The sequence below is a fragment of the Pseudorca crassidens genome, chromosome 15, assembly GCF_039906515.1.
Source record: "Pseudorca crassidens isolate mPseCra1 chromosome 15, mPseCra1.hap1, whole genome shotgun sequence".
NCBI lineage: Eukaryota > Metazoa > Chordata > Mammalia > Artiodactyla > Delphinidae > Pseudorca > Pseudorca crassidens.
In genome coordinates, this window is record NC_090310.1 from 16,112,616 (window position 1) to 16,130,766 (window position 18,151).

At 48.7% G+C, this 18,151-nt stretch overlaps 2 protein-coding genes across 2 annotated transcripts; one reads left to right on the top strand and one right to left on the bottom strand.

Annotated features, from left to right (window-relative positions):
* The first annotated feature begins 1,522 nt into the window (after nt 1–1,522).
* Nucleotides 1,523–4,654, top strand: ASPHD1 (aspartate beta-hydroxylase domain containing 1). Its single transcript, XM_067706186.1, has 3 exons — nt 1,523–2,468; nt 3,866–3,979; nt 4,515–4,654. The coding sequence occupies exons 1-3, from the start codon at nt 1,589–1,591 to the stop codon at nt 4,622–4,624; spliced, it is 1,104 nt and encodes a 367-aa protein (XP_067562287.1). The 5' UTR covers nt 1,523–1,588; the 3' UTR covers nt 4,625–4,654.
* On the bottom strand, nt 4,414–17,975 carry KCTD13 (potassium channel tetramerization domain containing 13). The gene is made up of 6 exons (XM_067706183.1): nt 17,527–17,975; nt 15,932–16,101; nt 8,568–8,657; nt 8,426–8,478; nt 7,555–7,750; nt 4,414–5,714 (listed from the first exon to the last, which is right to left on the bottom strand). Exons 1-6 carry the CDS (start codon nt 17,768–17,770, stop codon nt 5,478–5,480), a joined length of 990 nt encoding a protein of 329 aa, XP_067562284.1. The 5' UTR covers nt 17,771–17,975; the 3' UTR covers nt 4,414–5,477.
* Between the last annotated feature and the right edge of the window lie 176 nt (nt 17,976–18,151).

An 18,151-nucleotide genomic window follows, 5' to 3' on the forward strand; every position in this document is an offset into this window, starting at 1 on the left:
CACTGGAGCTGCGGGAGGGAGAGCTGAGAAAGGTGTCGAGCCCACGTCAGATCCTGGGGACGGGCGAAGGGAGGGGCTTGGGATTTATTTGGGGGCTGTGGGGGGAGGGAGGAGGAGGAAGTGCAGATGGAAGAAGGAGGGACCACATGAGCCAGGGTCGTAATCCTCACTCCCACGGCCCCTAGGGGAAGCGAAGGCAACTCTGGTCCCAGCAGTAATTATGACCCCTCCCCCAACCATTCCAGCACATTTGGAAACTGAATGTTCTCTTCCCAGGGTGTTGAGGGGCAGCATAGCTGGGTTTGCACTTGCTCAGCGCCCCCAATATGCCCCCGGCCCTCTTCCAGACCCTTTCAGAGAAGCTCATGTGGAATGCGCTACCTCCTCCTCCAGAAGAATGACAAGTTCCTACGTTTGTGAGAAGTCTAAGGGGTGACAGGCCAGGATCTGGGGAGGGGAGATCCCTCCTCTTACGTACAACATGACCCCAGCCAGCTGCTGGCGGCTTCAACTTTAATTTTTTTCTCCTGGTCTCATCTCGCAAGACCGCTGGAGAGCCCTTTTCAGCACCACCAGAAAGGACAGCTCTTCTCGGCCCCGCCTGAGATGGCCCGGCCCGCGGCGCTGCAGGCGATTGGCTGAAGCCGCCTTCATTATCAATCGGGCTCCCGCCGGGGGTTGGCTCTTGTGAAGGCGATTGGGGGAGGTGGAGTCACAGGCCGACTGGTCGAAGGATCGGCTGACCCACGGACCGGCCGCAGCGTCCCTGTCCGCAGTCTGCGAGCGCCGGTCTTGTCCATCAGTTCGCGCGCTCGCCCCGCCCCTTACTTGCCACGCCCCTCTCAGGCCCCGCCCTTTCGTTTCGCATTGCGGGGCGCTGGAGGTTGGCGCTGTGCCCCCTGAGCCCCACGTGGCGCCCCATCGGGGCCGGGGGAGGCAAATCCGGAGACGACACCCCCTACCCGGCTGACTTGCGGTGGCCACTGGGCGAGGGCGGGGGTAGCTAAGCTGAGAGGACTGTGGGGAGGGTGACGTCAGGGTGAGTGGGGGACAAGGAAGGAGCGAGTGGGGGAGGGGGGAGAGAGAGCGAGAGAACCCGTGGGTCGGGTCGAGAGAGAAGCGAGGGCAGGAAGGAGAGAGGGGGAGGAAGGAGAGAGAAGTCGCTGCAGAGGACTGCTGGTTGCGGTTCCCAGGGCTGCGGGTCCAGGTGGGGTAGGAACTGCTGTCCGGGGAAGCTAGAAGGAAAGGCAGAGCGGGGAGGGAAAGAGAGAGCGAAAAGGGGGGGGGGAGCGGTGGTGGAGGGAGGAGAGAAGAAAGGAGACGGGGAGACAGAGGGTGGGGAAAGGAGAGACTGACGGGAGAGGCAGGAAACTGGAGAGAGAGGAAACTGCCCTAAGGAGAAAGAAGAGGAGGAAAGAGGTGAAAGAGGAGGAGGAGAGAGTTGGAAGGAGAAAGAAGTAGAGGAGAGAGGAGAGAGAGGCAGAAGGAGAGGAAGGAAAGGAGAGTTAGAGGTGCATGAAGGAAGCGAGAAAGCAGGAGGTACAAGGTGGAGAGAGGACCTCGGAAGGAGAGAGAACCAAGAGTAGGAATGTGGAAGGGAAACAGCCCAGGGTGTAACCAGGGAGGAGCCATGGAAGGAACCGGTGGAGAACTGGGGGGACAAGGGAACTGGGGTCTGGAAGATGCCCCAGGCCTCTTGGCCAGGGCCTCCCTGCCCATCATGCCTGCATGGCCATTGCCTCTGGCCTCATCTGCCCTTACCCTGCTCCTTGGAGCTCTCACTTCCCTCTTCCTCTGGTACTGCTACCGCCTGGGCTCCCAAGATATGCAGGCCCTAGGGGCTGGGAGTCGGGCTGGGGCTGTCAGTGGTAGGCCTGGAGGGTGCTCTGAGGCTGGCAGACCAAGCCCACGGAGCTCTGGGGAGTCTGTGGAAGGACCTAGGACAGAAGGCCTAGTGAGCCGTCGCCTTCGGGCCTACGCCAGGCGCTACTCTTGGGCAGGGATGGGTAGGGTGAGGCGGGCGGCTCAGGGTAGCCCAGGCCCTGGGGGAGGGCCAGGGGTCCTGGGCATTCAGCGCCCAGGCCTGCTTTTCCTGCCAGACCTGCCCTCAGCCCCCTTCGTGCCACGGGATGCCCAGCGGCATGATGTGGAGCTCCTGGAGAGCAGCTTCCCTGCCATTTTGAGGGACTTCGGGGCTGTGAGCTGGGACTTCTCAGGGACTACCCCTCTGCCTCGGGGCTGGTCCCCACCACTGGCCCCTGGGTGCTACCAGCTCCTGCTATACCAAGCAGGCCGGTGCCAACCCAGCAACTGCCGCCGGTGCCCGGGGGCCTATCGGGCACTGAGGGGGCTGCGAAGCTTTATGAGTGCCAACACCTTCGGCAATGCTGGCTTTTCCGTCCTCCTGCCTGGGGCCCGGCTCGAGGGCCGCTGTGGGCCCACCAATGCCCGAGTCAGATGCCACCTGGGTAAGTGGATGCTACTTACAAACAGCCTCCTCGCCTCCACGATTCCCCCTCCAGACTCTCTTCTCTGCCATCATAGCTTTCTACACTGTGACTCTGATCATGCCTTTCTTCTCGGAAATCTTCCTTGACTCCCTGTCGCCCACAGCAGCATTTCCTGAGCTTCAATGATCTGCAAACCATCTTCATAAGCTTTTCCATAGTCATTTACCACCTGTACTGTTTCTTCATATTGACTCCCCACAATGTTTTGTTTTACTTATTTAAAAGGAATCTTTATAGAAAAATGATAATCAGTATTACTTGACCTAAATAGGAATTATTCATAAAAATAAGTTTAAACTTAAAAAAAGAAAGCTTTAAAAATTCTAGCGAAGTATCCTAGTCTGTGGCTGAAGCCTACACTCTCCTCCTTTAAAAAGGAGCAATGTTGGGAATTGCCTGGTGGTCCAGTGGTTAGGACTCTGTGCTTTCACTGCTGAGGGCCTGGGTTCGATCCCTGGTCCGGGAACTAAGATCCCACAAGACGCAGGACATGGCCCCAAAGGAAAAATAAACATAAAAAGGGCAATGTTAGGGGGGATGTTAAAGTTATGGTAGCACCAAACTGAGATTTTCTTTTCAGTGTTTTAGAGAATGAAAGAAAATGGGGAGAAAAAAAGACTTGTCTTCTGATTGTTGTTTAATGCCATGACTTTGTTTTGCCTATAATCATCTCCTGTGCTACCAGTTGAATGTGTTCTACACTTCAGAGCACACTGGCTTTGAAGAGATCTGGAGCAAGGCCAGATCTTTTCTCCTTATCTCCTACCTGTTCCCTTCTTCCCCTTCTCTCCCACCATGCCCTAAATCATGAACGCCTTCTGGCTGATCCTGGCAGATGCCACACACATGCTCTTAGCCTAGAATGTCTTTCCCCCTTATCACCTCCTGGAAAACTCCTACGTAGCCTTCACGACTCACACTTTCAAATGCCCACCTCCTCTGGAATGTCTTCCTCTTCCCCATCGTTTAAGTTGGCTCCTCAGTTTTCTGCACCCCAGTGTGTGGTCCTTGGCAGGATGGAGCCATGTTTTATACCTTTGGGGGAGAGAGGGCCTAACACACAGTAGGTTCTTGAGTTAAACTGTCAGAAGCCCAAGAGGAGATGCTGCTTCTTTTAGGAAGCTTTCCCTCTTCTCTGAAACAGAATACATTGTGCTTTGCACTGCATTTTCTGTCTCCTAGCATTTCTTTCATCCAGTACTGTATTGTAATTTTACGTGGGTCACCTTCCAGAGAACGAGGAGGGACCACCATAGAACCTAGCATTTAAGACTCTCGGATCTGCTTTTTGACTGAATGGGGTGGGCCCCTTCGATGGAGGCAGGAATGTTGGAGGCCCGGATCTCTTTCTACAGGCCTGAAGATCCCCCCTGGCTGTGAGCTGGTGGTCGGGGGTGAGCCCCAGTGCTGGGCTGAGGGACACTGTCTACTGGTGGACGACTCCTTCCTGCATACAGTGGCTCATAATGGTAATGGGGCTCCCATTCTGCTAGGAGGGATGAGTGACTAAAGAGTTAAGGGGAATAGACTAGAGGCTGCAGAATCGGGCCCAACTGGCTTCCTGTCCTACACCACCATTTTCTAATTGCATGCCCTTGAACAAGTCACATGATTTCTCCAATCACCCGTGAGATAGGGCAACCGCCTTCTTTTACCAAGTGACTGCAAGGATTAAATAAGTTAATGTAAGTGCACAGCAAAGTGGTTCATAGCACGAGACCCTGGGCCTCGACCCCCTGGGTTCCTGTCCTACCTCTGGCATTAGCAGTGTGACCTTGGGCAAGTTATTTAACCTCTTTGTGCCTCAGTTACTTTGCATAAAATGAGAACACTTATGGTACTACCTCACAGTTTGTTCTGATGATTAAGAGTTAATACCCATAAAGGATTAGAACACTGGCACTTATTTATAAAGTGTTTGCGTTTATGAGTATTTGGTGAGTGCTCTGGCTTGTAAGTACTTAATGTCAGCTGCTCTGCTGTCTCCATCCCCACGTGCCCTAGGCTCTCCCGAAGATGGGCCTCGAGTGGTCTTCATCGTGGACCTTTGGCATCCCAATGTGGCTGGGGCTGAACGCCAGGCCCTCGACTTTGTCTTCGCACCAGACCCTTGAAGGAAGGTGCTCCCTTCAGACATCTGGGCTGGAGAGATGCTGCGCTCGGGGATGGCCTGAGTGGCAGCCAGGACCACCTCTCCATTGCAGGGGGTGGGGTGGGGCTGAGGGTGGGAACTGGCCAGTGAACACCGAAATATAGATTTTAAAATCCTCTCCTAACTCCTGACTACTTTCTTCCCAGCTACCAGCCCAGGGAAAGGCTGGGGGCAGGGGTCTGTGTCTTCTCCCATCCAACTAGCCAGGTACCTCCCTAACAAGCCATATACCTGGCCCTTTCTCTGGGAGCCAGCACCAGACCCTCAACTCAACTTTATTCCAATAATTTAATAGAAAATTATAATAATAAATAATATGAAAAAAATTGAGAAGATGCTGACCTGGTACAGGCCCAGGCCCACCTAGTACAAAGTTAAGGAGGTAGGGAGGATGTTGGGGAAGCAGGAGGGAGGCAAACTGCCCTGCACAATGGTGAGGAGGCGGCTCAGAATGTGGTGGGTGTTATTAAGGGCTGGCTTGACACTTTGGTGTGTACAATGTCCTAAAAAAAGACAAAGGGAATTCTAAATCCTTCTAAACCAGCTGGTGAGGGAAGAGGGCAGGACAAGGATGGGGAGGAGGCAACCAATGTAGGCCTTCTGAAGGCCTCTAATGGGAGGGGCTGGAATGTACTCTGTGGTTAGCAATGAGGTGGGAATGGATGGAAAAGGGCCAAAGTGAACTGTACCATGCAATGAAGGGATGGAAGAAGGACCCACGACTTGGCCAGCAAAGCCGGGGCAAAGGTCTGGGAAGGGGAGGAAGAGAGAGACGGACTGGGTCCCAGCGGCCAGAGGAAGACTCGGGGCAAAGCTCAGTCCTTGAAGACAATCTGTTGGCCGTGAGGACGCTCGTCGTGGGTGATGTGGCGCCGGACATGGATTCTGCGGACACGGTGCTCTCGGTTCTCCTCGTCCTCCCCTCGGCCTGCCCCGCCACCTCCAGCTGTACCTCCTGTGGCCTCCAAGAGGGCTGGGTCTGGGCCTCGGGGAGTCTCGTAGATCAGGATGTTCAGGGTCTCCTCAAAGATCCGGGCCTCTGGGAATTCCACCTGCAAAAGGCCAGCAACCCCCAGCTCCCTCCCTCTGGCTCCACTCTTACGCAGCCATCCCCTCCCCCAGGCTGCTCCTGCACTGTCTCGCCACTCCTTATAGCCTCTGCAGTCACAGGTTCCTTTAGCCTGGACTCTCCTCTTTGCAACTTCTTTGCTCAGCTAAGTCACACTTATACTTCAAGGTCCAGCTCTGAAGTCAGGCAGAGAGTTATTTGTTTTCTGTCCTTTGTTGCCAAGTCTCTTGGTATATCTTTTTTTTTTTTTTTCTTGGTATATCTTTTCATTTGACAAATATTTACTGAGTGACTGCACTGTACCAGGTGTTGTTCTGGGCAATGGGAATATAGCAGTGAACAAAACAGGCAAAGTTCCTGTCCGCAGGAAGTTTACATTCTAGGGCGAGGACCCAGACATATATGTAATAAGATATAAAGTGTCAGATGACGATAAATGTTACGGAAAAATTATAGCAGGAAAAGGGTGTGGAGATGGCCACCGCCAGGAATGTTACAACTTTAAAGAGGGAGCTCAGAGAAGGCCTCACTGAGAAGGTGACATCTGACCAATAGCCAAAGGAAAGGAGGGAAGGAACCAGATGGAGAGCTAGAGACAGATCAGTCTGGGAAGGGAACAGCTCTGGGGTCAGGAACTCGCTTAGTGTATCTGAAGATCAGTGCAAGGCCAAAGCAACAAGGCAGGGTGAAGGAGAGTAGTACGGGATGAAGAGGTGGTTAGGGGTTCCCCTTGTGTGGCTTGGAGGGATATAAACAAAAAAACTTTAACAAGCTGCATTCTCATTACTGGTTTATCTTCCTGTCTTCCCAATTACAGAGGAAGCTACTTGGAAACTGGATTATTCACTCATTCACGCATTCAATAAATGTTTCCTAGCTTCTGCGGCGTGATAAAGGCCTGGCTAGTGCTACAGAGATGGGGGGGAAAAAAAGATTCAGCTCTACTCTCAAGAAGCTAACTCCTTGCTGCTGAAGTAAACACTCCTACTCCCCCATCCCCAGCAGACTACAATCAACATTGTGTTTGGCTGACAGGGGGGTATGACCAACTTTGTCTGGGGTTGTTGGGCTGAAAGTTCATGAGTGGTGTCCCAGAGAAAGTGATGCTTGGCTTAGGTCTTAAAGATTAAGCACAAGTCCATTAGGCAGACAGGAATGAGGAAAAGTAATTCCAAGAAGAGGGAATAGTGTGTGCAAAGGTAGGGGGGTGTGAAATAGCACTGGGTGCTTAAGAGACTTTCAAGATCTCCAGTGTATCTGAGGCACATCCTTCATGTCAAGGTCAGAAGGGACCAGGCTGATAAGATCTTCAGGGGCCAGACGTCATGACAGAGGGCTTGTACTTTACTCAGAATCTTATTCGCCTTGATTTCAAGCCTCTTGCAGTGCTCAGGACGTATCTGCTGATGATTGCCATGTTAATGACTCAGGGCCTACAACCTCAGTGTGTTCTAAGCACCTGAAGTTTTAAGAACCTACTCTGGGTCATGGATCCTTCTGAAATTCTAATGACAACTATGGTCCTTCTATATAGAAAAATGCATACCCACTCCCAAAACTGCACACTCTTTCAAGATAGCCTTGAAACCCAACTGGCCTAGATTAAGAATCCCACTCTAATCCAACACCCTCCTTTCACAGGTAGAGAAGCAGAGACCCACAGAAGTCAGATGACTTGCCCAAGGTTACAGAACTAAGACCCCAGAACTTAGAACTCCGGTGATGGATTTCCCCTGCCTGATCTGCTGAGCTGCCTTTGTCCAGGGTGCTCGTCCTGCCCACCACCACAGCCCTCCCTGACCAGGCCCTGAACCCCTTCTGACCTTGGTCTGCTTCTTCTCCGTGGCATAGACAATGGAGGTGCAGCACACCTCGGCGATTTTGCGGCCCTGCCCGTAGAAAGACCAGCAGCAGATCTCATCCCCCAGAACATCCTTGAGGAAAAGCAGCCGCCCATGGAAGCGCAGGGCCAGTTTGTCAAACAGCTCGATGTTCTTAAGTAGGTTGTCATCTGAAGTGCTGAGGACCAGGGGGCCAAGAGGCTCAGCACAAATGGCTTCCTCCCTCTGTTCCCCCAAGCTTAGGGGCCCATATATCTAGCACTCTAGTCCTACCTAGGAGTTTGGTGCCCAGAATGGAGCTTCCTCCACCCCTGGGGCCAGGCTAAGGAGGCCTCAGAACGGAAGCAGCATTTGCTCAGCAAATCCCAGCACAGCAGAGTGGCTACCCCATGCAGGTTCTGGAGCCAAGCGACCTCACCTGGCATCCTAGCTCTACCACTTTTTAACTGAGTGACACTCAGCAAGTTACTTCACCTCTCGGTGCCTCAGTTGCCTCATCTGTAAAATGGAGATCACAACAATACCTCCTTCAAACAATTGTGAGGATTATGTGAGGAAGTATATGCAAAGCACTCAGAGCCATGCCTCTTATAAGAAATGCTAGTAATTATCATCTGATGCTCACCTGGACCCCAGTTTACTGATGATAAAAGTGAAGCTCAGAAGTGAAAATGACCTGTCCAAAGTACCCAGTGGGTAAGTGGCAGAGCTAGAATTTGCATCCAGGCAGGATTCTTTTCACCCCCCACCCCCCGCCCCCATGCGGCCATAATCCTCCCCTTGGGCCAGGGGCAGAGCTGTGCTTGAGCCCAGGATTCCACCCAGTGCACCTCCCCGCCCCTGAGGGGGTCACCTGGTGTAGGAGTACTTGTTGTTACTGCGGTTGTGCAGGAGCTTCACCACGGGCTGTTGCGGGAGAAAGGATGGAGAAGGGTGGGGGTCAGGCTGCCGGGATAGGCCCCCAGCCTCCACCCTACAGGGCTCAGGGGCCTCACCTTGGAGGTGCTGGCCAGGAGCTGCTGCTCCTCCCGGGGAGATGTCACCGTGGGGATGAGGCACAGCGGGGACAGGTTCTCCCTTTTTTGCTGGAGAAGAAGCGGAAGGTGATTAACAGCACAACCAGAGGTCACTCACTCCCCAACCTAAAAGCCTTCAAAAACTGCTTGTTGCCTTTGGGAAAAAAATCCAGACTCCTTAGTAGTCCACACAAGACTCTGCAGGATGCGAACTCTGATCTCGTCTCTACCACTCTCCCCTGCCTGCTGGACTTCAGCCCCACCTGTTCCTTCGCGCATCCAGCTTGTGCCCACCAGGCCCTTTGCAGCTGCCACTGCTGGCAACAGCCTGCACTCGGTTGCATGGCTGGCCCCTTCATGCCATTCAGATCTCAACTCAAACAGTACCCCTAGGAGGGTGCTGGTCCTCCACCCTAAGCTCCCTGGCTAAGCAGCCTCCTCTACTTCTTCTTTTTCACACTATCAGTTCACTTTCTTCATGGCACTCAGTTCCTCATATTTTCTCATTTTTTGGTATATTTGCTCATGGTCTCTACCTAGACAATAAGTATCAATTTACAGTAGATGAATAAATATCTGGTGAATGAATGAACTGGGCTAGGTGGAAGGCTGGAGGGAGAATCAGAACCAGACACATAGGTTTCTTTCCTCTTCTCTGCTTTCTAGAATCTTCATGCCAAAACCCCTCTCACCTCTCCCAACCTAAAAACTAGATGTGCAATTCTAATACAAATTCCAGCAGATTTTTTTTTTTGAGAAACTCCTAAGACTTTTTCTAAAATTAATTTGGAAGAATAAGTCTACTGTTACTTAGGTCAATTTTTAAAAAGAGTCAAGCAAGAGAAGAGATTGACCCTCCCAGATACTAAAATATCTTACAAAGCCATAATAATGAAAACAATGTAGTTCTGGTGCAGAAACAAACAAAAACAATGAAACACAATAGAGAACTTGGAAACAGACTGGTGTATATAGGAGAACTGATATTTATAGAGAGAACATCACAAATCAGTGGGGCAAGTGTGTATTAGTTATCACTGTATAACAAACTGTCCCCAAACTGAACAGCTTAAACCAACAGCAAATAACTTATTACCCATTTCTGTGGGTCAGAATAGATATTCAGGAATTCAGGAGTGGCTTAGCTGAATGTTTTTGGCATGGGGTCTCTCACAAGGTTACAGTCAAGTCAGGTGGGGCTGCAGTAATCTGAAGGCATGTCTGGGTTTGGAAGATTTGTTTCTGAGAAAGCTTATTCAAATGGCTGGCAAGTTCAGGCTGGCTATTGGCAGGAAATATCTGATCCCTGTCATTTAGACCTCTCCGTTGGGTTGCTTGAGTGTCCTCACAATATGGCAGCTGGCTTCTCCAGAGCAAATAATCCAAGAGAGAGCAAGGTGGAGGCCTCACTGTCTTTTATGACCTAGTTCTGTTAGCCCTATTCAGTGTGGGCGGGAACAACACAAGGCAATGAGTACTAGGGAACAAGAATCATTGGGGACTGCCTTGGAGGCTGGCTCCACAGTCCGCTTTCTGGCTCCCATTGATTCAAATCCCTCCCATACACAAAACACACTCACCCCCTCCCAAGATCCCCCAAAGTCCCATCCTATTACAGCACTGAAGTACAGAATCTGGTCATCTAAATCAGGTCCAGGTGGGGACGATGCTCCTTGGGAGGTGTTCCTTAACTATAGCTCCTTAGGTACATTTTCTCTGGATCTGATGACCTGTGAACTAAAGAGACTAGTTATCTCTTCCACACACTCCACATGCAACATGTGCAACAGGCATTAGGATAAACACTCTTGTTCAAAAGGTGAGGAGGGGTGCAGGAGGCACAGAGAAGTCACTGCTTCACAGAAATTCTGTAATCCAGTTGGACAAATATTGGGAGCTCTCTGATGTCTACTCCTGTCCAGGAATGATTCTCTATGGCTCTTGGCTCTGACCTGAGTCATCCTTCCATTTCCATGAAAGACAGTCCGTGTTTGCAGCTCCATAGTTTCCTTAGCCTGCTTTCTGCCTGTAGAACTTCGAGGGTCCAAAGGCTTCTTCTCCTCTTGTACTGTCTCTGTCCCTTCCAGTCTAAGCTGGCAGTGTTTCTGCCAATATAATTCTCTTAAAAACTTAATGGGTGTCTTGTGAGTCCTGGGGTTCAGTTCATTAGACAAAAGCCTCACCCACACATCTTTGTGAGATAAGCTCTTCTCTACTTTGGGCTTATGCTGAGACTGCTGCCTGACAATAGCCTTAAGCTTCTTAGAAGTGCTATTATTTGATTGAATGGTTCTCTGAGGCATCTTCTTGGATATTTCTGAGGTCTTAAGGGATTTTACAATCACATCCTCAGCTTCATCTTTAGACCATGTTTTACTGAGAATGCCCTGTGTTTGATCTTTGCCTGGAAGCTATTTGCTGATTTTAACATCAGTTGTTATCTGCAAGACTGGGAATTTTCAAGCCCCCAAAATTCCTGGCTCCTTTTTGTTCAATTCTTTTTCCTTTAGCTTACCCTCTCCTCTTCTGTTTCACTATAAGCAACAAGAAACCTGTGGCACTTCAACATTCTATCTGGAAATTTCTTTAGCTAGATCACCCAGATCATTAGTATGTTTTCTACTTTCTACATTACTGTAGGAGACAGTGTTGCTACTTCTGCCACTATATAACAAGGATCCCCTTTCTACCACTTTCCAGTAAACATGTTCCACACTGCAGCCTCCCCAAAGGTCATCAGACTTCTACGAATACTCTTTAAAGCTCTTTAGGCTTTTATTAACACTGTTCTCAAGTCCTTCCAGCTTCTGCCCTCTTCCCAGTTCTAAAGCCGCTCCCACATTTTAGGTTTTTGTTACGGCAGAACCCCACTCCAGATACCAAAATCTGTTATCCGTTACTGGGTAACAAATTAGTACAAACTTAGCAGCTTAAAACAACAATAAACATTTATTATCTCACACAGTTTCTGTGGGTTGGGAGCTTGAGACTGGCTTAGTTAGGTGGTCCTGGCCGAGGGTCTCTCATGAAGTTGGAGTCCAAGTGTTGACCAGGGCTGTAGTTATCTGAAGACTTGATTGGGCCTAAAGGATCCAATTCTGGGATAGTTCACCAATTTGGCTGGAAGTCTGTGCTGGCTGTTGGCAGGAGCCTTCAGTTCCTCACCAAGTGGACCTTTCCCTTAGGGCTGCATGAATATGCTCACATGGCAGCTGGCTTCCCCAGAGTGAGTGATCCAAGAGAGGCAGAAACTGCTGTGGGTCTTTTATGACCTAGCTTTAGAAGTCACACACTATCATCTCTGCAATCTCCTACTGGTTACATAGGTCAGCCCTATTCAGTGTGGGAGGGGACTAAGCAAGAGCCTGAATAAGCAAGAGGCAAGAATTGCTGGTGGCCATCTTGGATGCTGGCTACCACAGATTGTGTAGTAGATGGCATTGAGAAAACTAGCTCAGTCCACAGAGGACAAAAAACAGTTGAATCCCTTCATAATTCGCATTTATGACAGTGAATTCCATATAGAAAAGGTAAAACTATAAAGCTAATAAAAAATGTAGAATGAACTTCTTAAACAAGATCCTAAGAGGATACACCATTAGAAAAATAAAAAGAGGAATGTGACTATATCAAAATCAAGAATCTCTCCAGTTGACAATGAAAAGCATGACTTTATAAATAATTTCACGTAATAATGTTGAAGGAATTATAATTATTCTACAACCCTAATGAAATTATTGATTCAGGTGAGAATTATAAATGGATGTGTGGTTGATAGGTAACTGCCATTCATAAAATGCCTAAATTACTTTATAGTTAGCAACAAGGAAGTGTAACTACGATGGAGGGATCAAACCATCATCATCTGAATCTAGGGGCCAATACTGAGCATCACTAATGATGGGTCATATTAACAATATTGTAGGTCTCGATATAACACAGTATGATATATGTAACATTACTTAACACGCTTTCCAACCAAAATGTTTAATATCAAGCTTTTAAATCTACCATCTAATTTATAGAAAACTCAGGATAGGGTAGGGTAACAAACCACATCAGGCGAATTTGGAGAGCAGGTCACTGTGAAGGACAACTGATGGTCAGTATTATGAGAAAGTCAGTATTTTGAGAAAAAAGGGACTGCTTGGGTTGGAAAAAGAACATAATGACCAGATGTAATGCAAGGATCTAGATCGGGTCCTGGTTTAGATGAACCATCTATAAAAGACATTTCTGGAACAAACAGAGAAATGTGTATATGCCCCTCATGTTATATAAAATTTCACTGACATGGAAAGACGGCAATTATTAACAAACAAAAAGCGTACTACAAAACAGCACACACAGCATAATCATATTTTGGCAAACACACACACAGGAAAAGACCTAGAATGATATTTGGTGCTTTTATTATTTTGATGATCTGTGTTTTCTAAATTTCTACAATACTTATAGACTGCTTTAAAAATAATAAACATTTATTTATAATTAAAAAGAATAATTTCTATTCAACAACAGATGCCACAGACAGGTGACATTCTAAGAGAAATTATTGGTAACATCTAAAACTGACTAGAAATTATTATCTAAAACACACTTTCTCAACTGGGCTTCCTCACTGAATATCAAAACCCAGCAAATAATCTGAGTAACTATTTTCCCAACTCTTCTGAGAATGTCAGATAAATAGTACCATTCTAGATGCACAGGAGAAGTTAATTTATTATGTAAAGTACATGCCTTAGAGTAATAGGGCTTAATTCTCCCTAGGAACTAAGCTAAAATATGTAAGAATCTCCTGCAAAACAACAAGAAAAAGATAGGAAACTCAGTAGAAAATTTGGTAAAGAATATGAATTGGCAATTCACTGAAGGGGAAACCAAAAAAGCTAGTATGTGAAAAGATGCTCAATCTAATTAGTAATCAGAAGCACGCAAATTAAAATGAAATCACTCTATACCAATCAGATTAGCAAAATTAGAATGCTGGGTGATGCCATGAGTTGCTGAGGATACGCAGAAACAGGATTCCTTATGCACTGCTCATCAAGAGTACAAGGTGCTACAGCCATTTGGGAGAGTAATCTGATGATACTTGCTGAAATTCGTTTGCATGTGTCCTGCGGCCCACCAATTCCATTCCCAGCTACAGTCATGAGAAACACTGACCCAGGACCCACAAGGGCACACGTACAAAGATGCTCATGGTGGCATCGTTTGTGGGGGCAGGAAGCGGGAGGCAATCTAGGTTTCCAACCTCAGGGGAATGTATAAATAAAATATGGTTGAATGCACACCATAGATTCCTGTGCAGCGGTCAGAAGCAAAGAACTAAATGTACATACAGCAGCATGAATAGAACTTGGAAAAAGTGTTGAATTAAGAAACAGAACACACAATCCATAGCTCAATGACATTTATGGAAATTTAAAATACATGTGTATACAAAACAATGTTTTAGTTTTTTAATGGTACAAACATAATCCAAGGAAATGTATTAAAACATTAGAACTGGAGGGGTACCTATGGGGAAAAGGGAAGTGGGCAGGGGACTGGGAATGAAGGAAAAAATAAAAAGAGAAAAGATCTGCATAGACTAATGATGTTTAAGTGTCACACACTGAGAAGTATGCTGAACTCAATTCTCTGTACCAGAATCTTAAAAACAACGGGATTTCCCTGGTGGTCGACTGGTTAAGACTCCCAGCTTCCACTGCAGGGGGCACGGGTTCGATCCCTGGTCGGGGAACTAAGATCCCGCATGGTACACGGGGCGGCCAAAAAGGAAGAAAGAAACAAGCAAACAAAAAACTCCAAACCCCAAACCTCCAAACAAACAAGCATATTCTAGCTGAGTGGAGTGGGGAATGAGAATGGTCTCGGGGAAGCTTGCAAAGGAGGCAGCTGAGCACAGAAGAAAAAGCACTGCACTTGGGAGTCAGGCACCTGGGGTTGACTCTGAGCTTTGCTGCTTACCGGCTCTTTCACCTTGAATATATCCTCAGCTTCCCTCATGTTTCTTTTTATGTCAAACAGGGGTAGAAGAAGGTAAAAGAACCAATCCTAACACACAGTGGATGTGAGATAACATTAGATAAATGTAAAGTTACAGAACAGGAATGCACTTCCAAAATCATCTAGTTTGATGTTTTTTAAACTGCAAGTGGTAACCCACTAATGGGTCATGAAATAAATTTAATAGGTTCCAAACGGCATCAGAAAGAAAGAAAACAGAATATGTCAGAGTGTATTTCACTAAAAGTATCATTTTATAAAACTTAATTCAGTCATATATATGCAAGTATAAAATGCATTTTATGCATCTCTATGAGATGCAGTCAAAAAGCTTGAAAAACATAGATATCGCCCAAAGGAATTCTATACTTTTGGATTTCAAGGTCCAATAAGTATTCCCCAAGATAACAGAAAGTTGTTCATAGTTGCCACTTTTTAATATATTGAATATAAAGGGCATCAAAAAAAATTCTTACAATCTCCTATTAATATTGTATCATAAAAGGACACTTTTCACATTGTAAAAATAGAACAGAATAAAAGGCTTTATGTGAAACTCACTACACTGCACATATTTTTCTCATTTCCCTATCTTTTGGAACATGAGAACAGAATGCCAGAGGTAGGAATTGACTCACTCAAGGTCACTCAGTCAGCTGTGGTGGAGTGACACTTAACCCATATCTCCTGGCTGTGCTTTCCAAACTCTTCTCAGAATCCTAAGAGATGCCCAGAAAAGAAGCCCAGCAGGTGGGGCCCTGGAACCCCCAACCCTGTTTTATTGGGTGTGACTGCTTCTATAGTATTTCACTGCTAGAAAAAAAAGAATTATTTAAAGCCCTGGGAGGGATGGAATGCTGCCTCCCAGGATAGGACCAGATCATGGAGGTCATTATATTCCAATTTAAATTCAGATTTTTTTTTTTTCCCTTAGTGGGACAAGGGCATTATTTGGGATTTCTGAGCAAGGGAGAGAATAAATTGGGATGGTGTTTAAGGATCATTATTCAGGTGCTAGTGTAACAGCTGGATTGGCTGGGTAGAAACAGCAAGAAACAGAGACAGTAGTCATTTAACCACTGCAGTAGTCTTGGCATGAGGTGGTGAGGGGGGCCCTGCCTGAGACAGCAGAAATGCACAGGACAGTACCCCCAAATTCTCTGGTGTCATGGCCAGTCAGAGGCAGGCCAGAGGCAACTCCTCCAGGCAGTGCCCCATACTTCCTTTTGTTTTTCTTTAATATCTTAACAGCTAACTGCTTGGGCAGCTCTCCCAGGGACATGAGCATAGGGGTGGGACTCAGGAGGTGGGGAAGGGACCCTCACCTGCAGTGCCAGCTGGCAGTCCTCAATCAGTCCCTGTACCAGGTAGTAGCGTGCTTCGCCCAGAAGCTCCCCCAGTTCTCTGGTACTCTCAGGCAGTGGCACGGACCCGTCCCGCAGGTAGTTGAGGATTGTACCAAAGTGGCGGCCGCTCCGGTCAATCAGCACCCAACCTGGTGTGGTGGGGAGAGGCAGGAGGAAGGATGGCTTTGCTAAAGGCTGTGGAGCTACTAAATTTTTATGAAAGAAGGATTCGAAAGCCACAAGTCTTAATACTGATCTGTCTCAAGCCTGTGCCATAGCTAAGAAAATCCCTTTAAAACATCTCCAGTGAGTTCTCCCATAAGCCCCTTTTTAACACAGCCAGCCACAGAGAATTAATTCCCTCCCAAGTCTGTGCTACACTGAGAAGGTTCTCACCATCAGAGAGTTCGTACAGATTACCTTATCAATAAACCTCTAACCTCTTGTGCTAATTCTGACCATCCTATTTAATTAGAATGTCCACCCCACCGTCCAGTTTACTACCATTTTAACCTTTATATTCTTCATAGAATATAAAGATATATATTCTTCATTCTATTCTTCATAATATACTTATTGCTATCTGAAATTACACATTCGCTTTTGTTTTAGTATGTTTACTTGCTTATTCTCCCCCTGCCCCCACAAAAAAAGAAAACTCCATAAGGCTTAGCTTATCAGATTTGTGTACCAAACTATCTCCCGCACTGGCATTTTACAAATACTTATTGAATAAATAAATTCTTCACCTTCAGGTATTTGAAGGCTGAGCTCTACCTCCCCAAATTTTACTTTCCTGCTCTCACAACCCTCGTTAACCCCTTCTGAATCCACTCCACCTCCACCACCCTCAACCCTGCCACCAAACTTTAAGGTTCCACTTGGGCATATGGGGCCCAGACCTGAATGCAACACTTCGGGAAGGTAAGGGGCTCGCCTGCCAAAGAGAACTGTCCACTCTCCGCTCTGGCGTCCCTGGCAAACCCAAAGCTGCCCTCTCCTTCTACAGTCTGTATTTACAGATGGAGTCCTAGAGTGTAGAGGAACCTCCGTTAGGGGAACGGAGACCGACAAGATCCTCCAACTCTCGGGGATGGCTGTTGGCAGCGCAGAGGTAGAGAGGGGAACAAAAGGCTGGGCAGGTGGAAGAAACTGATGAAGGGTGCCTGGAAGGATGTTGTTGGCAGCTGGGCTGGTTCCCAAGTCTTTTGAGCTGAGGCGTGAAGGGTGGGAGAGTCAGTGGGAAGCAGTCATGAAAATTGGGAGCTGACACGTTGAATCACTTACCACAGCGCCCGGCAGAGTAGTTGGAGGGGCGGGGTGGATGGTGCGGCGGGGCGGGGGATGTCCATGAATGTTGGTTACTACTGCTGAGGGTAAAGATCGGGGGAGGGAGGGCGCTCATGACCGAGCCAGGCGGGATGAGACGGGATGTGGGGGCTGGAGGGGGTGAGAATGAACTGACTGGACGGTGGCAGAGAACGGGCATGAGGAGACTGGGCCAGGAAAGACCACGGGAAAGGGAGACGTGGATCTGGAGGACGCAGGACAGTAAGCAAGGGCAGCTCGCGTACCTCCGGCGTCAGTGAGCACCTCCGCGCGGCCGCTGAACATGGCCTTGAGCATGGTGTCCTGTCCCGTGAGGGTGCGCAGCGTCGTGTAGTGCAGCGAGCCGCCCACGTTCAGCTTCACGTACTTGCTGTTCGTGGTCAGTGGCTTGAGACCGTAGGCAGCGGAGCCAGGTTCGAGACCTGAGGGCTTAGGGACTTCCAGGGACGGGGCCTCGGCCGCCTCCGGGCCCGAGGCCTCGGCCGACATGCCTGGTGGTGGCGGCGGGCAGCGATCCTAGGTTCTCTCTGCGCCCCCCGGCCGCTCCCAAAGACCCCGGTCCTGAGCCCTCGGGCCGGACCTCTGGGCCCGCACGCCTCTACACCGCCGCTACTCAAAGACACTGTCCCTCAGACCCATAGCGCCTGCACCGCCCGGAAGCCGGGCGAGCAGCTGCGCAGGCGCGTCAAGCTCCCGCCCCCGACCTCGCGGGGCCGGAAGTGCGGAGCATGCGTAGTGGCCTTGGGCCGTTGGAGGGGTTGAGCGCCGGCTGCAGCGGGGTAGGGCGCCGCGGGAAGTGCGGTCCAGTCGCCAGTGCTGGAGACCCGGTGTAGGAGGCGCTTGGCCACTAGCCTGTTGTGGAAACGGGTG

Excerpts from the sequence above, each read along its gene's own strand:
- ASPHD1 (XM_067706186.1), top strand. The coding sequence starts at position 1,589 with ATGTGGAAGGGAAACAGCCCAGGGTGTAACCAGGGAGGAGCCATGGAA. Across the intron at positions 2,469-3,865 it reads CCGAGTCAGATGCCACCTGG|GCCTGAAGATCCCCCCTGGC; the intron begins GTAAGTGGATGC and ends CTCTTTCTACAG. Across the intron at positions 3,980-4,514 it reads GCATACAGTGGCTCATAATG|GCTCTCCCGAAGATGGGCCT; the intron begins GTAATGGGGCTC and ends CACGTGCCCTAG.
- KCTD13 (XM_067706183.1), bottom strand. The coding sequence starts at position 17,770 with ATGTCGGCCGAGGCCTCGGGCCCGGAGGCGGCCGAGGCCCCGTCCCTG. Across the intron at positions 8,658-15,931 it reads ACTGCCAGCTGGCACTGCAG|CAAAAAAGGGAGAACCTGTC; the intron begins GTGAGGGTCCCT and ends CTTCTTCTCCAG. Across the intron at positions 7,751-8,425 it reads AACAAGTACTCCTACACCAG|CACTTCAGATGACAACCTAC; the intron begins GTGACCCCCTCA and ends CCTGGTCCTCAG.